The 22507-nt window shown below is 39.2% G+C and overlaps 1 protein-coding gene across 20 annotated transcripts in view; it reads left to right on the top strand.

Annotated features, from left to right (window-relative positions):
• Positions 1–22507, top strand: part of CADPS (calcium dependent secretion activator) — a 463055-nt gene that overhangs the window by 224621 nt on the left and 215927 nt on the right. For all 20 annotated transcript variants that reach the window (XM_074313221.1, XM_074313220.1, XM_074313225.1 and 17 more), the window contains exon 6: positions 4246–4367. In XM_074313221.1, coding sequence (XP_074169322.1) covers positions 4246–4367 — 122 coding nt within the window. The remainder of the gene's footprint in view (positions 1–4245; positions 4368–22507) is intronic.

Raw genomic sequence — 22507 nt, 5'->3', positions numbered from 1 at the left:
GCAAGCAGAACATTGGTGATTAGACGCATTAAAATCAGCTTGTTTTCCTCCTTACACCCCAGGGGCAGTTACTGAAATAACAGTTTGCTAAGCACAGGTCAGCTAATCAGCAAGTGATTCCCCATCTCCAGGAGCCCATGCTTTTCTCAAGAAAATGCAGTCTTAAGAACCACCTACTAAATTTAACCTTGCATTCCTTTTCCTGTTTTAAAACAGTGAGCAAGGATTTTTTTGTAAAGACCTATGCAATTTAGAAAGTTTAGATTTAGGGCAACCTATGTTGAAGTTATGAGAGGAGAAATCTAGCATCATTTCATGGTGAGTTGTAAATTTTCTTTCCTGTCATCTCTCCTGTTGGTTATAGCGTAGAGACACTCTTGTGGTGGAGCATTTTTTATTTATCTCATAACCCAAAGAAAAAACCCATTTGGTCTAGAATTGGGGTAGAATGCTCAATATGTCAATGCATTTCTCTAACTTCTACTCAGAAGTTTTTTTTCATAGGTAGAATTTAAGGAGTAGTTGCAATCTAGCTTCATTAGAATCACCTTGGGAAGCAGGTTCGATATGCGGAGCCCTGACACCACCCTGTCCTAGTCACCAAAATCTCTAGGGGGTGGAAATTTAAAACACAGCAGTCACTTTGGAAAATAGTTTGGTGTTTTCTCAGAAAGCTAAACATAAAATTACTGTGTGTTCCAGCAACGCCACTCTTTGATATCTACCCCAGAGAAATGAAAACTCATGTCTCACGAAGATTTGCTCACAAATGTTCATAGCAGCATCATTCACAATAGCCAAAAATGGAAACAATCTAAATGTGTATCAACTGGTGAATGGGCAAAATGTGGTACATCCACATAAGTCAGCAATGAAAAGAAAGAAACTACTGATATGTGCTTTGATTTATTGAACCTCAAAAACATTACCCTCAGTGAAAGAAACCAGACACAAGAGACCACATATTGTTTGATTCCATTGATATGAAATGTCCGGAAAAGGTGACTCTCCAGAAACAGAAAGTAGATTTGTGTTTACTGAGGCAAGGGGTGGACCTTTTGGAGGAAGATAAAAAATGTCCTAAAACTAATTTATGATGATGATTGCACAGCTTAGTACATTTACAAAAACCACTGTATTGTACACTTAAAACAGGTTAATTACATGACATGTAAAATATGCCTCAATAAAGTTATAGGAAAAAAGAATCTCTAGGAGAGTACAGGCCAGAAATGTGCATTTTCATGAGCTACCCAGGTACTTATGTATTCCTAAGTTAGAGAACCATTCATAACTTATTGAAGTTCAAAACTCCACACGGATTTTATGATGACCCTAGTTTTGGGAGAACAAGAGAATAGATCAAATTTCTGTAGATGTGATTAGAATTTGTAAAGGCAGACTTCGTTTTCTAGACCATCATTCAGGCTTGCTGTGAATGAGCTGCAGGTAATTTGTGCTCGCTCAGTTTCGGTTGAGATAGCCATATGACAGTATTTTCAACACATATTTTGCAGTCAAAAGAGGCAGTGTTCAATTAAATATAGAGCACTTGGAACGTGAAAAAAATGATCAGTGTAATTTCACAGAAACTTTCTTTCTTTTTTAATCCTGACACCTGAGGCACTGAACGCTTTTTCTTAGGTGTTTTTGAATTTGATTATTGCCAATTAGAGGTGGTAATTTATTCCCTACTGCCTCTTTTCTTTCTACAGAAGCAGGGGGAGAAGTGGTTTGTTTATTGATTTTCATGAAGCTTTTAAATCTGTAATTTTCTAATTCTGTATCAGTACTCAATATTATACAGCTGATTGTCTGAAATTTAGGTGTGGGCCAGACCCCAATCATACCCACATATGTACATGATTAAAACAGGCTTTAACTTGTAAGTACAAGTACAGAATGAAATGCCCCAGGGTTCCCAGATACTTTTTAATTAGAACACTAAATTGAACATTATACCAAAACTGCCAGCAAAAAACATTGTACATTTACTTGGGGACGTGTTTTGGGGGACGTGGAAAGGGGAAGCAAGAAGAGGGAGAGAGACTGTCATCTCATCAGCGCAGTGGGTTTGAATTTTCGGATTGGTAGGAGACATAGTCTGTGTAATTATAGAATTGCATGGCTGGAAGGGACACATGAGAGCAGTGAACTGCGGCCAGAGAACTAAGGTTCAGGATGCCAGCTGGGCATGGCTGTGGGCAGGGGGAGGTGCTCTGATGAAAACAATAGGTATTCGCAGAATGCTGCTGCGGCCCAGGTGCTCTGTCATCATTAACTAGGGAATCCTCACAGCACTCTTTGGAGGCATTTGCCGATGTGAAAAGAAGCCTCAGAGAGGTTAAGGAACTTGCAAATGATTACACAGGTAGTGAAGATACAGATTCGGGATTTGAACTCAGATCGTTTAAAGTCCAAAAAGTGTGTTCTTTCCTCTGTTCCTCCCATTGTTTTTCATTTCTATGGTTCCTTTCAGTTTAAAATTTTTCAATTATACACACACACACACACACACACACACACACACACACACACAGAGGGTACCAGAAAAACGTATACACATTTTAAGAAAGGAAAAAACTGTATTCAAATTGTGATACTAAATATATAACAATAACAAAAGATGAATACAAGTCACATTTGACTTCTGCAATTATAAGAGGTGCTCAAAGTGGTTTCCATCAGTATAATTTTAATACAGTTTTTTCCTTTCTTAAAACATGTACATTTTTTTGGCACCCTCTGTGTGTGTGTGTGTGTGTGTGTGTGTGTGTGTGTGGATCAAATGTCACACACACAGTGAGAAATAGGACACATATATCATTATCCACTTTACAGATGAGGAAACTGAGGCTCAGGAAGTTTGAAAGAAAAATAAAGTGATTTCAAGGCCAAGTCATTTGCTCAACGTCACATGAGACGTATAATGATTCTCAAAGTATGGCTCCTGGATCATCAGCATAGCATCAGCATCTTCAGGGAAATTGTTAAAAATTCAAACTCTAGGACCCCACCCCAGACCTACTTATCAGAAACTGGGGGTGGAGCCCAGCAAGCCCTCCAGGAGATTCCGAGTCACACTGTTTGAGAACCAATGGCTGTTAAGCAGCAAAACTGTGGCTTGTGAGTCCTGGTTCAGTGCAGCTCTATTGTACTTCCTTGAATCCCGCCCATTAAAGAAGTGTACCTTTTTGCCCACCCACATCCTTCTCCTTGTGTAATGCCACTCCCTAGCATGGGGTACCATTGAGTGATTTAAAAAAAAAAAATACATTATAGATCTCATTCTAGATCTCTGATATATGTCATTTGCTTCAGATTTTTAAATCAGTATCTCTGCCCTCCACTCATTTCCACCCCCCCCGCCCCCCAATAAATGACGGCATACCACTGAATATGAGAAAAGCAGGTGATGAAATGGAGTTTGAGGGTAGTGGTGGGAAGTACAGTCTTGGTCCATCAAGACACCAGCATTTTCCTTCGGTCTAAAACAGAATATGCAGATGCAGACATATTTTTGTTTTGACCCAATAATGTTGGCCTGCACAAAGTTTGAGTATTCTATGTCTCCCTTTTTGGACTATTGACAAAATTTTAAAATCAGATTTCTGACTTTGATTCTGATTCAGATTTCCATGTTCTGGTAGGAAAAATTAGAGTATCTGCCAACTATGAACTGGGAAAGACAAGGCAACAATGGGCTGTAACTAAGTAGCCACTGCTCCATTTCATTAGAGCCTGTGCTCTCAAGTTTGCCCCAGTCTTCACTACACCCTAGTGATCTCCGAGTCTAATGCTGAATGCTCCTTGCCCACCATCTTTGCACTTGCATCGTCACTTATCTTATTATAAAGGGAAAAGTAAATTCAGGGGCCTATGTTTTTGCCAAGTGCTGAATTAAAATCCAGACTATTTTTAAAGAAATAAGAGACAGCCCAAGTCTTTTTGGAAATGAAAACTGATCCTATATGTCTCACACAGAAAAGAGTAACTCATTTCATATTACTTGTCTGGCCCCCATGAGTTAGGGAACCTGTTTTCCATCTGTGAGGCTATAAGCTACACTGTAAAAAAATGACATCTTCATGCTAGACTGGTCCCAACACGGCTGGTAGAAACCCAGTAGACGCCATCAGGTACCTGTTGGTTTCTTCTGTAACTTCTCATGTAAGTATTTTCCTATGGATGATTCTGCCTATGGGTTTTGGCAATAACCTCCACTGTGTGTGATTCGGTTTCCAGGTCGTGATCATGGAAGTCCAAGGCCTCAAATCCTTGGCTCCAAATCGCATCGTATACTGTACGATGGAGGTGGAAGGAGGAGAGAAACTACAGACTGACCAGGCCGAGGCTTCGAAACCAACGTAAGTCACGTTTCTCCATAGTTCGTCTTCTGCAGGTTTGCTCTCATTGGCTCCACTTTGGCCAACTCCGAGTTAAAGGTCTGCCTTCCCAGAAGGTTCAAGAAGACGTATACTTGGTTTATTTTTCAAACAAGATAACTCGATTATGTTTTTCTTTGGTAATCATAACAAGGATTCTGATTCCTTTAAAGCCAAGAACAGAAGGAAGTTAAAGAAACAAGAGGTTTTATGTATTCACCTTAGAGTCACAGCTTCCATCTTATGGTGTGGTGTGCAGGAGAGTCTGATATAAATTGGTTTTATTATATTTTCTAAATAATATTTGGTTTATGGTATAAGCAATATTTTTTTCCAAACCTTTCTTTGTGTGCCACAGTTATAAATAAATCAGCAAGCAGTCTGTTACATTAGACATAATACATTATTCATTAGGTCAGTACGTGTTTGTCAAATGCTCACTGTGTGTACAAGCTACTGTTGCACAGTGGAAAGGAAAACAGTCAGTTATAGACCTGCACAGCTTACGGGTGACAGTTGGCATCAGAAAAATAGCCACACAAACATATAATTAGTCATATAATTATATAATTCATATAAACATATATATATATATATATATATATATATATATATGTCATATAAATATATAATTAGTCGTGACAATAGTCATAAATGCTGAAAACGAAAGTGTGCTTTGAGAGGAGATAGCAGGGGGACCTGAACCAGTTTGTGGGAACAGAGTCACACAGCAGGATTTCTGTAGGAGTTAAAAGACATTTGGACTAGTGTTATAAAAGTTGAGCAAGGACAGTAGGAGTGGAAAGAGCATTCCAGGCAGAGTCAGCTTGTGCAAAGGCCCTGTGGCAAGGCGGAATTGAAAGAAGGCCAGCAGGGCTAGAGATCAGAAACCAAGTTATGCCCTAAGCTGCCAGTGAGGCAGGAAAGGGCCTCACTACAAAGGGCCTCGTTAAGCCATGGAGAAGAAAGCATGGGGATCTATGATTAGATGTGTATTTTCAAAAGAGCACACTGGCTGCAGTGCCGGGAGCCAGAGTTTGATGCAGAAGAGCAGTTGGGATTCTATTGCAATGGTTCACAGGAGTGATGATGATTAATTCACTTGGGTCGATAGACTCTTGGGCCTCAAGGATTCCTGAGAGCACTGCTCTCTTCTTTCCCTAACCACTGCCTCTCATTCTTTCTCGCCTATCTCAATGAAGCTTAGACTAATGAGAATCTTTTTTTATTGTTGTTGATTCATAAGAAACTCATAAAAAGGGTCACTCCCGACAGCAGCTCACTGCCTCTCCTCCCCCACAGCATTATGAGCTATTTAGCAGAACATGAATAACTTACCAGGATGTTCAAATAAAATAGTTCAAAGAAAGCACTGAATGGTTCCCAGACTAGAGAAAACGTGCGGGCATTGTATGCCTTCGAGTGGTTCTTGGCATGACTTGGCAAGGTCTCAGATGCTCAGACGCTGGGTGAAATTAATGAATGTCTGCAGGAGAAAATGGAAACCAGTGCAGCTTGTCACACACCAGCCTTCCTCCCTTTTTTTAAACTTAGTTTCAAACTGAAAATAAATGCAGTTCCTTTTTTACTATCATGGATAAAATCCCACATTTTTCTCCAGCTGTCACCATGGCCTGATCATTATCAATGCTATTCTATGCTGCTGCATCACTTCTTTGTGCTTTAAAAAAAATGTGCCGTGTATGGGGGAAGAAAAACCTATTTGGTGTTCCTGCCAACCTTTTACGATGTTGAGCCCAATATGGTGTTACAAGGTAGATAAGAAAGGAAAAAGCTCTGATTATTCTAACAGGCTGCTGTTTTATATGTGTTAGTTTAACTCAGAATGCAATTTATATCATTTTATTGGGTTTAAAGGTTTCAGTTGCCAGGGTAAATGATGAGCTGAATTTCATGTGCTTGTGAATGTCTGAAAGCGTTTCAGATTACAAATATGGACTACTTGGGTCTACCTACTTTAAATACTCATATTCCACATACAGATTTATTCATATCCATATATGTGCATTATTATGTCCATATGAATAAACATTTCATACTGAAACATTTTGCTTTTCTGGCCAGAGTATAATTTTTTAATTCTTCTTTATTCAGTGAGTGGGTATTACCACGACCCCATAGAAGGCTGGTTCATTGGTTGGTTGGTTGGCTGGCTGGTTGTTTTTTCAATACACTAGGAATGCAAGTTTCATGACGAACATCAAGTCAGATAAGTTGGCAGTGCCTACCTAGAGTGTTGTGTTGAGAAGGGTTCTGAAGTCAAATCTGTATTCAGAGGAAAATAGTGTCATGATTAACTTATAATGTCTGACATGAGAGTGTAAGTGGTACGAGTTCCCCATACCGGGGGTGCCAAAAAACTGTACCTGTGTTCATCTTTTGTTATAAGTACATATGGGGTATTGCAATTTTAATAGTATTTTTTCCTTTTTTAAAATGTGTATACATTTTGTTGGCACCCTCTGTATTTACTATTTCTATAGTATCCCAAAAAGATATACCCAGAGTTTGAAATCTACCAATGCTCTTATTTCTTTCTGTCTCTTCCTTTATCCTTTGTATATAAATTCTCCCTATAACCTCTACTCATCTTCCTTTTAAACCCACAATTCTTTTCCTGATTCTCTTCTTTATCTGTTTCTTTGTTATAGTTCAGTGCTGGTAGTTTTCCTCTGCCACCAGTTTTATCTGGCAGGATACATGAGCTTGTTCGTGCACGTACATTTCCTTCCTCCCTCCATCATTTCTTTTCTTTGAAGCTTCTGTTTCTTCTCCTTTCCTCCCCTCTTCTACTTACAGTTTATCCCATGAGTAATCTCCAACTGTCTTCTCTGCTACTTGATTTTGATTATCCCAAAATGTGTCCTTTTGAGGGTTATCTTTCATCTGTCCTAATTACTTTGTTCATCTGACAAATTTAGCCTTTTTTCTGCCCTATTCACTTTCTGAATCTTGTCATTGGCTGTTCTTACAGCCAGCTGACACCCACACTTTATTTATACATTCTAAAACTAAAATTCCATTCAAACCTGTTCTATTTATTACTCATAAATTCTATTGTTGCTGCTCCCAAGTATTTTACCCAATAACGGGAACACTAACACCTTATCTTACCACGTCTCTGTAAGGCATTTGGCCTTTTCCTTTCAAGTACAGTCACAAATCCAGGAGTATGTTACACAACTCAGTTTGTCCAAGACTGTTTTTAGAACTTTAATGTGTAGAATACTCTAAGAAAAACAAGGGCAGGGAGAGTGATGCCTCGGTCAGGGAAGGTTGGGAAATACAAAACACTCCGTCTCCATCTCTTTATGAGTTCCTCACAGTGCACATCGGCATTTTAAAGGCTTTGAAGATTTCCAACAGTAAATAAATTTGTTTCCCCATGAGTTCCCCAAACTTAGTAGCTAACACCTATTAGCATCCATTGGAAATGCTGGTCTGTGTTGTTCAAACTTAGTAGTAGAGTTTCCACACTTTCCATCACCTCCTTTATCAGTGTCATCTCTTCACTTAGAACCAGGGTCCTGCCTGGCATGGTCGTTCTGGATCAGTTGCATATCAGAATGCTGTGTTCATCAGTTAACTATACATTTTGCTTGGAAAAAATGGTGTGTATATGTGTGTGTAGCCCCCACTCATTCTTTGTTTTATCAATCTCTTTGCTACATGTGGGTTATTTTCAAGCAGTGTATATATCTCCTGTCAATTCTATTGTCCTCCTCTTCGGGGTTTTGAATGTGGAAAGCCAGGAGAATATAGGATCATAAATTTTCAAGATTTATATTTATGTTTTCAAATATTGCCTCCATTTGCAATATATTGTTTCTGCCAATATATTGGTGCTGAGGCTGAAGTAAACTGAAATCGTGTTTTTAGGTGACCAACCTCAAGAAGGCATGGGAACGTAGAAGGGTAATATTTGTGGATTCAAGAACCCTAATATATGTGCCCAGCTCCTTTGAAATAGAGCCCAGGTCTTTTCTTGCCATGAGGCAGTGTTTTACAAAGGGTGTCACTAATACTCTGATGATAACAGAGATTATGTCAGCTATTACCAAGACATGGCATTGAGTAGCACCAAGTCATGTGACAAGGAAGTTGCTACTTTTCCTTTTATTTTTCCGGTTCTGCTGATCAAGTCAAGGGCAGTGTTTTGATTTGGCTCTAGTCAATCTTTATCACTCCACAGGCTTCGGGCTCAGAGCCTTCTGCAGGAAAGACCTGTTAGAATTTACTGGCATTGTTTAGATTGCGTTTAACCAAAAGTGTTCTCTGTGTGCTGGTCCTTGAAATAGTTTAAATGGAAACAGAATGTCTTTCCTGAAAGTCTCCTTTGGAATTGACATGTAAGAAATGATGGGAAGGGTAGGCACTTGCATTCCCTCAGCAGTAAGCGTACCTGGAATGTTCTACTTGTGTCCAACTAGTGCTGGGGCTACAGACGTGAACAACATTGGCCTCGTGAAGCCTACATCCTAGTAAAGGATATAGGCAATAAACAAACGAACAAATAAGTATAAAGGATAATAGCAGATTGTAGTTTGTGTTATTTTCCATTCATGGGTGGTGGTGCTGCTTTGTCTTTTGCAGCAGTGACATGTTCTCCTTTTTAAAGAAATATATTAACATTTAAAAAGTGAATTCATTTAAATAAAATATATTAAGTAAAGATTAGCACAGGTGGTACTCAGATATGATAAAAAAAAATCATCAAATTATCTTGTGCTGGTATGCGGAAGTGGCAAAAATTGGGAAGATGGTATGCAAATTACTTTGGGAAATTTGATGTAAGGAATCTTGACGTATTTCTTGAGAAGATATACTCCAAAATGATTGTCTCTCTCCGTACATTAGTACAGTGTAAGTTACCCCCTAAAGAAAGCATGCCCTGAGGGTTGAAGACTAGAGAAATGTAAGTAATTTTGCTGAAAAGAAAGGCAATTTGAGTTAACAGCCCAATATTGTGCTGACTTATCTGAAATTATGTTCTTCTGAATTAAAACCAAGGATGCCATTTGGCATTTGATTATGTAACAAGTTCATTATTCCCTGACAAGCTATGGGCTTCATGACATATTGATTTCATTATTGTCAGGAATTTAAAAAAATAATCAAACTGTTTCCTGCCACTTTCCAGGGGAATAAGAAAATAAAATACCTTAACTGGTAAATCTTGCTATAGCCCTAGTATTTTTCAATGACACCTTATCTGATGAGACCATATTAAAAGAAAAAATGAAAAAAAGCAAAACACAATGGCTCTCTATAACATTTTCTTTCTGTGAAATATATTATTTGTCCTAATGATACACTCAGAATGCGTCAGGCTTATTATACCCAAATTACTCATAGAAATGCAGTTCCAGTAAATCGCCCCCACATTGTAAGTCAGTTACAAAGTCAGAAAAAGGAAGTTGTGCCCTCTATTTCCATGCCTCATGTATCATCTTCTTAATGGTAATTCCTTTCTCAATATGACTGAAAAGGTTTTCTGTGTACTGGGCCTTGCAATGGTTTAAATAGAAATAGAATATCCTTCCTGAGGGGCCATTGTGTCTTTCTTTTTTTCTTTTTCTTTTTTTTTTTTAAATTGAGATGTAAATGAATGATTTGAAGGGTAGGCATTTGCTTCCCTCAGTAAGTATACATGGAATACTCTATTTGTGTCCAACTAGTGCTGGGGCCATAGACATGCATAACATAGATCAAGCCGTGGCCTCATGGAGCATACACTCTAATAAAGGACATAGGCAATAAACAAATGAACAAATAAATAGATAAGAAAATACCAAATTGTATTTCGTTCTGAGAGAAATGAAAGGCTGCTGCAGTAAAAAGTAATGAAGATGTAGGGTACTCTAGTGGCCAAGAAAGCCTGCTCAGGGTAGGTAATGTGTGAGTTGATACCTGGACGATGAGAAGGAACCGGCCATTAGAAGAGCTAGGAAAAGCATTTCAGGCATGGGGAACAGTAGGTGCAAAGGCTTTGAGGTAGGAGGGAGCTTGAGGTGTTCCTGGACCAGAGAGGAGAGCAATGTGACTAGAGATTAGTAAGTAAGGGGGAGTGTGCTACAGGAAGAGTCTAAAGAGCAAAGCAGGGTCAGACAACTCAGGACCTTATAGACCACATGTAGGGTTTGAACTTTACCCCAAGACCATGGAGAAGCCAGTGGACGATTTTAAGCCAGGGAAGGTATGACTGGATTTCCACCTGGAAACCTGAAGCATCTTTAAGGACCAGAGGAAACTTGGAACGACAGGCATATTGGTCAACAAATATGGAGCACATACTATTGGCCCAGCCATAGTGTGATAGTGGGGAATAATGCAGACGTGACACTTGACATTGCAGAGACATGGAAAAAAGCTGGCTGGAAATATCCAACTGCCTGGGCACAGAGTGACAAATTCAGGAGCCACTATAGCTTTTGAGAACTAGAAAAGCCACCACAGGACAAAGGGACCTCCTGAGAATCAGCTCCTTTCTTGTCTACTTTTCTTGAAAGTCCATGCTGAAGGTCACAGTCCAGGAGATTTTTATGTCTGAAGTACTGACTAGGAGCAAGTATACCATTTCTCTTGTTTTTCCTTTCTGAGAAAAAATCTTAGCTTCTTTCAGAGTTAATTAAATCATAAATGGTAAAGGGCAACACTGACCCAGAAATTCAATTTTGCTAGGCTCCCTGAAGATAGGTGGGTCGGGAGGAAGCTAAATAATGATCACAGTTTGGGAGGCTGCGAGGCTGTCCTGCCTCCCAGACCAGAAAGCTCGCTCGCTCCAAAAGCCTCAACTTTTGTTGAAAACCAGTTCGTATTTGCTTGTGAGCTGGAAGGTGAAAGTATGCCAGCTGGTAAAACAACACACAGTAGGGTAGACAGTGGAAGGAAACGGGGTGCTGGAGAGAAGGCTTTGGAGAAGGAGCTCCTAGTGCTGCACCGAGTCCTTCATGCCCCCCATCTTACACAGGCCACAAGTTTTCTAGCTTCACCTTGTCCTCATAAGTGGTATCCAAGACCCCTTCTCTCTCAACAATTCCATAATTGTTTTTCATCCAGCTGACTCCAAGTAGAGCCATAATGGCAAAATTTAAGGCAGCGTTGTCAGGAATTGCAAGTAATATTGAGTTGGAATTTCTAGTGTTGGGAAAAGTGAGTTCCAGAACTGGATGATTGAGTGGCGGCTGGAGTTTGGCAGCTAAACAGTGATGATCTACTCAAATGTCAGCAACCCATGAAAGTTCTGATTTCATGAGTAGTCCAAGACTGGGTAGGCATGAAGCAAAGACATGTTTTTAATATCCCTTTCAGGACTAAGTGAGGTCCATTTCCTTTCTAGTTCAGCTCCTAGAATACCTTGCCTGAACTTACTTGCCAAGTATATCTAGAAAGCTGATGTCATCTGAGAACATGACTAATTGCAAATCACTGTTCATTTGAAATCCAATTCAATACATTTCTCCCCAAGTGTGAAAAACCATTATACTTGTTATTTAGTGATCAGGGAGAATCTAGGAAGGAGTGTCACATAGGTACTTACCTGTAATAATGGGATACAGCCCAGAAACTCTACATTCTCACTAATAAGAAACGAGAGGTTTGGTTTAGATTCACTGATGCATAAAAGCAGCATGGCGATATGAACAAGAGCATAGAATCTGAAGCCATGTCTCAGCTATGTGACCTTGGGCAGGTTACCTAACTCTTTGCATCTCATTTCCCACATTTTTGTGGAAATTAAATGAATTAACATATATAAAATACATAAAACAGTGCCTGTCACATAGTAATTCTGTTAGCTATTTTTGTCATGGCTTCATTCTTATTTATAGGTAGAAGAAAGAGATGGGGGAAAAAGTGACCTGGGACTAAAACAGTAATCACTAATATTGATTCAGTGCTTTGGGCCAGGTGCTATACTAAGTGCTTCATAGTCAGTGACTTTTTTGACGCCTTACTGAAACCTGTAAAATAGGTACTATTGTTATTTCCATTTTACTGATGGAAATACTGAGATTCAGAGAAGTTAAATGACTTAGTCAGAGTTGCACAGATAATAAATAGCTCAGCCAGGAGTCAAACTTAAAGCGTTACCGTACCTTTCTGGAAAAAAAATAAATCATGCCACTAAAAGAAGGTGTATTAATTAGCATTAACTACTCAGCAAAACTATCTACTTGGGCTCATTTCCTTTCCATAAATTCAGTTTTTTTGTGTGAGTTAAATCACTGCCTCTATTTAAATGGTGACGAATGTGCTATCGCATAGTTAGTTCAATGCCAGACACTCAGCTGCCCAGGCCTTATTCAACCCATATGTACCAGCATTATTAGATGCTACATACCGTATTTTGCCATGTATAATGTGCACTCACGTTTTTGGTCCAAACTTCCAGGGAAAAAAACCTTTCGTTTTAATTTTTTAATTCAAATTTTTATTTGTTTACATTTAGGTACTTTTTTTTGTATTATAAAGGAATTTTAGCATTCATTTTTTAACATATTATGATACAAGAAATTTTATGTAACAAATAATTACAAAACAAAGGAACAGACAAAAGGTACAAGAAATTTTACATACCGGTAACAAATTTACGATATTTACGCATCATAGAAGGCCAAGAAGTCTACGTAGTTGCAAGTTCATTGTAATTTCAATAAAACCGATGATTGTATTCCAGGGTATTATTTTGCATATGGATATCGCTACTGATTTCTAGAGTTACGCTTTTAATTCATAAGCATAAATAAAAGAATTAAAAACATTTCTATAGATATGGAATTAGTACTACCCATGTATACTGCGCATTCTTATTTTTCCCTCACACATTTGGGCAAAAAAGTGTATGTTATACACAAAATATGGTATGTGAGTCTGCAAAGATGAGCCCATAGTGGCCCCTGCCCTCAGGTGCTTACAGAATTCCAGGAGAGCCACTAATGATAATGATCATCATCCTTCTGGAAACCATGATCAACAACAATAGCCCCTCCCATTTATTGCAATGAGCTCGCTGCTACCATATGGCTGAGTCCAACAGACCTGGGTTCAAATCCCAGCTCCACCACTCACCAGCTGGGTGACCTGGAGCAAGTGGATTCTGCTCATTGAGCTTCAGTTTCCTCAGGTTTGAAATGGAGACAATCATATAACCTGCCACATGGGGTTGGTATTGAAAAATGATATGATTATGCTAAGGGCTGAGTCCAATGAATAGCATATTGTGACGGCTCGAGAAATATTATTAATAACCAAAACCCACTATAATGCCCCTGAATCCTACATGATACTATTAAGAAGTAGATACCCACTATATTGATACCTCATTACCTGTAAAGAAAAAGAAGGTTGGAGAAGTTAGGAAGCCTGCCCTAAAATCCTTCAAGTCCTCAAACACAGGCCTTATGACTCCAAACACATGGGAAGCCAATAGCCAAGTCTGCCAAAGGACAGAGGGCACAAAAGCCAAAACGCTTCCCAGAGCCGGAAGACAGAGCCTCGGGGTGGGCAGCCATCAATTTGATGACATGAGAGCTGATTGCCAAAGACAAAAGAAATGGAAAAAGACAGTGTCCTCCCTGAGTCCTCATTCAGAGTCACAACACACTGGTCATCCAGCCCCCTGCAGTCTGGGTCTCCACACGCCCCTTCTTTCAGCTTCTTTCTGGGTCACAGCCTTTCTTCAAGAGAGGTTAGAATGCTCTAAGATAATACTTTCTGCATGTTCATACATGTCTTATTTGTTTTCTAGCAACCCCCTGAGCTGTGGGGATGCAGATGAGTATGGGGCCTCCAGGGAACACAGATGCTCGTCTTGGCATGAGGCCAGTCAGCAGGGTGTTTGGGAACTTCCGGGGCTCTGGGGCTTACATTCTAGAGTCATTCAAAGTCCCTTGGGTTTCTTGGTGAGGATGTAAACGCTCTTGCCCCCCACCCCCCATAGCTTCTGGTTCAGAGGGTTTGGAGGGTAGCAGCTATTCCAGGGAGCCTGTTATAGCTGGAATCTAGTTGGAAACATTTTAGTGATTATACGGAAAATAAGGTTGAGCATGGGCATTGGGGCAAAAGCTTTGGGTAAGACAGTCCCTCATTTGGATCCCAATTGTGCCATTTGCTTTGTTAAATAGTTACTAAATCCTTCTGAACCTCATCTATAAAATGAAACGAAGGATACTTATAGGATTGTTGATGAGGATTCAAATTTAGTAATATATGCAAAGCACTTGGCACAAATGTAAGAGCTGTTATTCTTATCTTTATAATTATTGCTGCCATCAGTGGAGCCAGGGTAAAAAGGAAAACAGCACAGGCCATCAAAGTCAGATGGTATGAACTAAAGATGCTTAAGGTACTTTATCTTTCAATTAGATGCCCCTTTATCATTTCCCTTGGCATGTGTTCATTTATACGTAGATTTCTTACTTGTGCTTGGAAAAATCTATATATCAAGCTAGTTTTTTGTTTTGTTTTGTTTACAATGCCTTACATGTAATAGATGGTCAATAATACTTGATTGTCTCAGAGCTAAGCCTTAACAGCTAATGGTGAAGGGCTCTGGAAAAAGCTAAAAACGGGGCCCATGTGATAGGCTTATAATTATGACAATTATGGTAAAGATTTCTCCATTCAAATGAGTGTTCAATATCCGAAAAAACAAAAATGGCTGCAAAATATCCAAAAGAACAGAAGAGTATAAAAAATAAAGTGAACCCATAGTATGAGCTCTTCTTGACACCACGCCACTGTCACTTTTCAAGTAATGAACAAAACATGCAAACACACACCAAGGAGTTGCTAAGTGTTTCACAAGTTAAACTAAATCTATATAAGTTTGGGGGTATCTTGATATTTTTAACAAATAGAGCTGTCATGCAATCTAATTAGGGCAGGGTTTTGTTGTTTGGGGTTTTTTTGTTTTAGTTTTGAGGGTTTTTTTGTGTGTAAATTTACTAGAGACACAGAAGAAATGAAAAGAGAGCTCTACTTATCAAGAAGTGCAATCAAGTTGCAATATCAGGACTATTAGGATAGAGGAATTGGAGGCAAGAATCTCAGCGTCTGAAGGCCCAGTTCTGCCCTTTCATGTGTTGTCACCGTGTTTTTCTCCCTGCTGTTCAAATCATGCAAAGTATTTCTACTTCAAGAACAGAACCAGGAGATTTTCTGTTGAGCCAAATGTATCAAGGCTTGGGACCAGGGAAATGCTTCTCTTTCTCACTTTCCTACGTTCGAGAAACCCCAAACAAAACAACTCTCAAAACGAGCCTGATCTCTAGAAATGCCAGCCTCTAGCAGAATTCATTGAGCACGTTTGGTCATTTGTCATCAGAGCTCATCCCATGGGCCCCGCTGTAGCTGATCCCACAAATAACTGTAAATTAGGGAGAGAATTAGATCACAGAGAGAGAGAGAAACACTAGATGCTATTACTCCGTTCAGTCCGTCAGCCCTTCCGTCCTTTGTCTCATGAAAGTGGCTACTTTCTGTAAATACTGGGCAAGGTGCTGGGGACACGGCAGTGAAAAAAAGAAACAAAAATGCTGCCACTGTGCGACACACAAACATTAGACAAGACCATTTTAAATCATTCCGTATAGGTACCCAAGTTTGGCTTTAGCCTTACAATTCAGACAAAATCTAGTCTACAGCTTGTTCTGCACGTGTGTGTGCTCAGTGATCATGTAATAATACATAGATGACCATCATAGTCAACCTGTGTGATAAATGTCTGTAATAACACCAACAACGTATGTCATTCTTCCTTACTGTTAATATCTGAATATTCATTTTGAAATATAAGTGAGCATTCTAAATGCATATTGGAATCAAAGTCTTTTTATGCTGAAATCCTATCAGTCAGTAGAACTATAAATATAAATATATATATATATTTATATATATTTATCAAAATATCAACATGTGTAATAATGCACCATTATAAAACTTCTGATTTTACATGGAAAAAACAATTAACATTTTCAAACAGTTAAATAAGTAGATGAATATTAAAAGAATGTAACTTGATATTTTGAGGATGGCTATTATTACCGTGTGTCCCCGAAAATGAGACCTAACTGGAAATTAAGCCCTAGCATGATTTTTCAGGAGGCCATCCCCTGAACATAAGCCCTAATGCGTCTTTTGGAGCAAAACTTAATATAAGACCCGTTCTTATTTTCGGGGAAACGTGGTATGTCCCTTTAAGCCAAGAAATCTTTATAAAACTTAAATAATAGTACAAGGCAGAAAAATAAAGATTAGGCTATCTTATAATTCTAGTCTTTGTAGATTCATTTGGTGTACTAGCATTCATCACATTAAACAAAATCAGATATAGCTTACCTTAATCCGTCCTATCCAGAAGGAAGGAAAGCAGGGCTGACCCAAAAATATTTCACTCCTCTACCAAATGTATCATATAAAGCCACCAGGGGAAATTGTTAGCTATTAGTGCTAAGAAATTGTCATTCCTATATCATAATAACAAAAGTTTAAATGTTGACTATTAAAATTGCAATGATAACTAAATTGTTAATAATTTCATTTGATTCTTGTGTTCCCAGAAGCTTGCTCTGTGATGTTGATCCTCAGCTTTGGCCACATATTTGCTTATAACCTAATTGTTACCCTCAGCCCAGTTGGCTTTCAGCCAAAATAGACGTTCAGGGCCCCTCTAGTGCTGCTGTGCAGTAAGACTCCAAGGGATTCAGTGGAGGTTAACCCAAATGGGGTGAAGAAACTGTTTTCATTAGGTTAGTCAGAAAGTGTCCCCAGGGAGTGACAAGTGAACAAGAAGCCAGCAGGACAAACAGCATGCTGGGCAGAGGAAATGGAGAGTTCGGTGACCCTGGGATAATGAGCAGCCTGACATGTTTGAGGGGCAGGCAGAGACCAGAGAGGCTGGGGCAGAGTGAGCAGAATGAGAGGGAAGGTTGGCTGAGGTCAGATCCCACAGGGGCTGGAGGTCAAGATATGAAGTGTGGATTTTAAATCCAAAAGTAATGTGATGGTACGTATGTATGTAAAAGATCACTCTGGCTCTATGAAAAATAATACGTGGGGCACGGGCAGGAATGGAAGCAGGGGTACCAGCTGGGAGGCGTTTGCAGTCCTGGGGGAGCTGATGGTGGCTGGCGTTAGCAGAGGAAGAGGAGTGAAATGGATAAATTCAAGGTCCGTTGGGACCTAGAGCCAAGACTCTCCTTCTTATTTCTATTTTCCACTCTTTTCCAAGGAGAGTATCATGCCCTCTGGAGGTTGCATTGTAGCCCCCGACAACATTTGGCTCTTCTCTCGTGAGTTTGCAGTAGCTTATTACCCCCAAACCTTGCTTTGCGCACACTGCTTGCCAGTGTGCAAGTTGGGTTCCTGGCATCTTGGTGAATGACCTTGAGTTGAAGCCAGCCAGCATCTCTTACATCCTTACGGGTAATGGATGTGCCGCTAGGAACTGGGGCAGTCAGTTCTCTGCGTCTTTTCTTCCCTGCAAGGATTACTTACTCTACAGCTGTACCAAATTGGTTCTTCCTCCATGTTAGCAAAGGCATGCCTTTCACAGAATATTACATGCTGACATTGGTGTGACATTGATACCAAACCAAAAAACAAAATGAACACATTCACTTCCCCCCTGAAGGTTTCATTTCCTGCTTGGTTTAAAAGTCAGATTGTACTGTGTTTATGGTAATTCCTGCCCTTCGTAGAGAGGTATTAATGTGAAAGGATTTCAAGAAATAATCTACAATGAGTCCAATCTCACTAAGTGCAGGCTCTCTGTAGATAAAATAAGTGGTGGGTACTTGAAGTCTTTCATAAGGAAATTGTTTAATAACATTTAAGTAAATCAGGCTTGACTCCGACTTTCCAGTGGCATCTTAGAGCCAGGACTCCCCTCCCAAATGCGGCTGTTGAAAAATCTCAGTGGGAAGTAGCTTTTTGTTGCCTATACTTCAAATAATACTTTCTACTATCAATTTTGTATCAAGCACTGTGCTTGGTCTTATTAGTGGCTTTGTTTTTAAAATTAGATTTGATGTTTCTGATCAAAAAAATAATATGTTGCCCAAAATAAGGGAAAGTGTAAGGAAAAATGAAATATTACTCATGATCACAATACCCCGCACTGATGACTGTATATGTTTTGGTGTTGTTTTCCAGTTTGCTTTTCTGTTTCTCTGAGTGTGTGTGCACACACCCACTGATATATACATGTGATAGATAAGCTTTTATGGAAATCTATATATACACTCATCTATGATTGTTTCTTTTGGAGAAATTCCTAGAAATGGTATCATTAGTTCACAGCTAGTTATTTCCTATGTGTTGGTGAGGTAGGTGACCGGCTCACCCTGGTTTGTCCAAGATTTTCTGGTCTTAACACTGAAGGTCCTGTGTCCTGGGGCAAACTGGGACAGTTGACCACCCTGTTTGAATGAAGGCTTATATTCAACCTCCATCGTCATATATTCTGGAGGAAAGTGTGTGACTGATAGTCACTCACTGAGTTTATTCGTTGGAAGTCCTCTGTCTTTTCAGCTTCCACCATCAGTATGCCATCTTTGTCTCTGGCAACCACAGAGAATTTGTTGCCACTTTTGAACTTGAGCCTGGGATTAAGATGCATTCGGTTGTTTGTATACAAACAGCAAGCAAGTCACTGTGCTCAGATGAAGGTCATTCTCCAGGCTCACTGAGCAGTCTCAGTTTGCTCCGTTTGTCTGGATACATAAAAAACTTCACAATTAGAATTATTGTGTAAACAGCAGAGGGATACTGGATACATAAAAAACTTCACAATTAGACTTATTGTGTAAACAGCAGAGGGATACTTCATGTAACTAAGCAAGCAGATTACATTGTGGTGTTTGTGCATCGAGGTGAACAATCAATGTCTTAGTTGTATTTGTGCAGGATCTTGGGTGTTTAAAGCATCAGGAGAAAACAAAGTCATGGATTAAAGTGGATAGAGAGAGACAATGCACATGAAAGAAACACAACTCACTGGAGGAATTTTCCAGGTCTTTTGCAATAACTGCTAACAATATAAATCCTTTTAAAAATTGTGAATTCCCTCCCAATTTTTTTTAACCTACTAGGGATCAAGGCACTATATCCATATTGTATATGTTACGTTCAAATGAAAATGAGTCTACCAAGCAAATCCTAGGACCAAGGTTAATATCACTCGCTTTAATTAAAGTAACCTAAGCTCAGCTACCAAATTCATTACCTGATACCTAAACGTTTCTAGGGTCTAGGAAATATTTTATATAGAAAAAAATATGGATGTATAAATATAAAAAAAACAAGTACAAATATAAAAATAATTTGAGTAAAACGAGAGAGGGAGGGAAGGAGGGAGGAGGAGACAGAGGGAAGAAGGATTCTTTCTCTTTGGCTTTTATTATCTCTTTTTAATAAGTAAACTAAGAAAAAGTTTGACCCGCATTTGAAATGGAAAATATTCAGGAACTTGAGAAATAAGATGAGAAACCTACATAACCTGGAGGACACTCTAAGCAGAAAGGCAGTTAATAGGGCTTAATTCTAAACCTAGATTGCCAGGGTGATGGAAACCACAAGTCTCTTGAAACTGACATCAAACACCTTGTTAAATAGTGGGGGGAAACCACACAGAACTCCAAACCAGCAATATCTGCACTGATATTTTAGACCCCAAGGGTTGTCAGAAGTACATACTTTCTCTGCATGAGGTTCAACCTAATCAAGGGACAAATGATTCAAATGTCTTCCTAGGAATACTTGTTTTAAAAAGAAAATGGGAAAGCACAGATCCAAAAATATCATCCATTCAACTAAAACAAAGGCTGTGGTTTGGTGTGGTCTTCTGCCTGCTTGTTTCAGAGCTCCACACCCACCTGGCATCCTGATTTAACCTGTTTATCCTGTGTTCTGATTCCACCCGCTTTCCTTATTCGTTCAGTAAACAGTCATTTACATCAAAATATGAATTAGGCACTGCACTATCACAGGGGTATAACAAAGAGCAAGACAGACGCAGTCCCTGCCCTCGGGGAACCTATATTCTGATGGGAGAAGATATAAAATAAGTATGTAAGCACAGAAGATCACTTAATTCAGCAGATCGCAGTGAGTAACATAAACAAGTTAAACAGGGTGGCATGAGGGCTAAGGAGAAATTCCCTTTAGATTGGCTGGTCAGGAAATCCCTCCCTGTGGAGGTGCCATTGGAAATGAAACTTCAGTGTCAAGGATCCAATCCCCTGAAGATCAATCAGAAGAGCATTTAAGGAGAAGAAAAAGCAAATTTAAAGTCCCTGAGATGGGACTAGCTTGTAATGTTCAAGGGACAGAAAGGAGAACACTGTTTAGCGTATGTGAGGAAGGAGAAAGTAATAAGTGGGAGCAGCAAGCATCATATCAGGGAGAGGTTTGTGGGCAATGAAAGGACTTAAAGGACTTTGGATTTGATATGAATGGCCACAGGAATTCATCAGAAAGTGGTAAACAAAGGACGGTCACCGTACCAGGTACTAGGTGGGTGACAGATTGCTAAATAGCTTTGTAATATTCTAATAATTCAAAGTTGAGCGATAGCTTCCTGGTGTTTGTTTAATTCTTATGCTTCAGAACTTACATATATGGGTGTATTATTTGGCAATAAAAAGGCATGAAGTATGATGCATGCTACAATACTGATAAGCCTCAAAAACATTCTATGTAAAAAAAGCCCAATGCCAGGGACCACCATGTTACATGATCCCATTTATGTGAATGTCCAGAAAAGGCAAATCTATGGAGACAGAAAGTAGACCAATGGTTGCCTAGGGTTGCAGGTGGGAGTGTGACTGGCTGCAAACTGGCACAAAGGCTCTTTGGAGGGTGATGGTTATATTCTAAAATTGTGTGATAGCTACTGTTTTGCAATGTTGTAAATTTACTAAAAATCATTGAATAGTAAGTACACTTAAAGGAAATGAATTTCATGGTATGAAAATTATACCTCAATAGAGCTGTTATTTTTAAAAAATTATCAGGAAAATAACTTCATCCATTTTTTTTTTTTAAAGAGCAGGGAGTCTAGTATGGAGCCTATTATAGCCCTCTAAGCAAGAGGTGATGTGGCTTAGACTTTATTGACAGGGAAGAAAAATAGGTGTGGAGAATGATGCAAAACAGACTCATGCTTGGATTAAGTGTGTGTGTGTGTGTGTGTGTGTGTGTGTGTGTGTGTGTGTGTAAGTAGTGGCCCTGAGAGAGGAATCCAGTGTAGCATCTAGGTTTGAGGTTCGAGCAGACAGTTGCTCTGCCGTTTCCTGAATTGGTACGAAGCATGTGGCTAGTAGTTAGTTACTAAATTTTTGTTTCATCTTACATCTTTAATTTTTATGTATCTGAGATTCTTTAATTTGCTTTATAACACAATTTAGTGCATATGTATAAAACATTAAAGGTGGGCGTAACGTTCTTTTTTTTCAATTATAGTTGACATTAAATACCGGGGGTGCCAAAAAATATGTATACAAGTAGACACTTTGGTCAGTGTTGCTCAAGCAGTAGTTCGCTGTCATCAGAAGTGTCTGGACGCTGATGGTAACCACTTTGAGCACCTCTTGTAGTTGCAGGAGTCAAACATGATTTGTATTCATCTTTTGTTATCAGTATATATTAGTACAATTTTAATACAGTTTTCCTTTCTTAAAATGTTTATACATTTTTTGGCACCTTCTGTATTTATTTTTGTATTAGGTTCAGGTGTACAGCATAGTGGTTAGACATTTAAATAATTAATGAAGTGATTCCCCCGATAAGTCTAGTACCCACCAGGCACCATGGAGAAAAAGAAACCCTTGTACACTGTTGGTGGGATTGCTAATTAGTTACTAAGCTTTGCACAGAAAAAATATAGAAGATTCAGAGATGTCCCTATATTAATATCTCCCTAATTCTCTTGAGCTTTTATAGGCTTTTTTTGAGTCTAGAAGAAAATGATTGCTTGATGGCTAACATGCTTGGGGAACTGGTCTAATCTGCAGCCTGCCATGTCTGCGTCACAGCGAGTGACTGCAGCTTAGGTGCGTTCTCTGTTGCAACAGGCACTGTTTGGTGCCTTAACCCTG

Source organism: Rhinolophus sinicus, linkage group LG10 (assembly GCF_036562045.2).
Source record: "Rhinolophus sinicus isolate RSC01 linkage group LG10, ASM3656204v1, whole genome shotgun sequence".
Lineage (NCBI taxonomy): Eukaryota > Metazoa > Chordata > Mammalia > Chiroptera > Rhinolophidae > Rhinolophus > Rhinolophus sinicus.
Note: the sequence above shows the minus strand (reverse complement) of the source record. Positions and strands in the feature narration are given on the sequence as shown.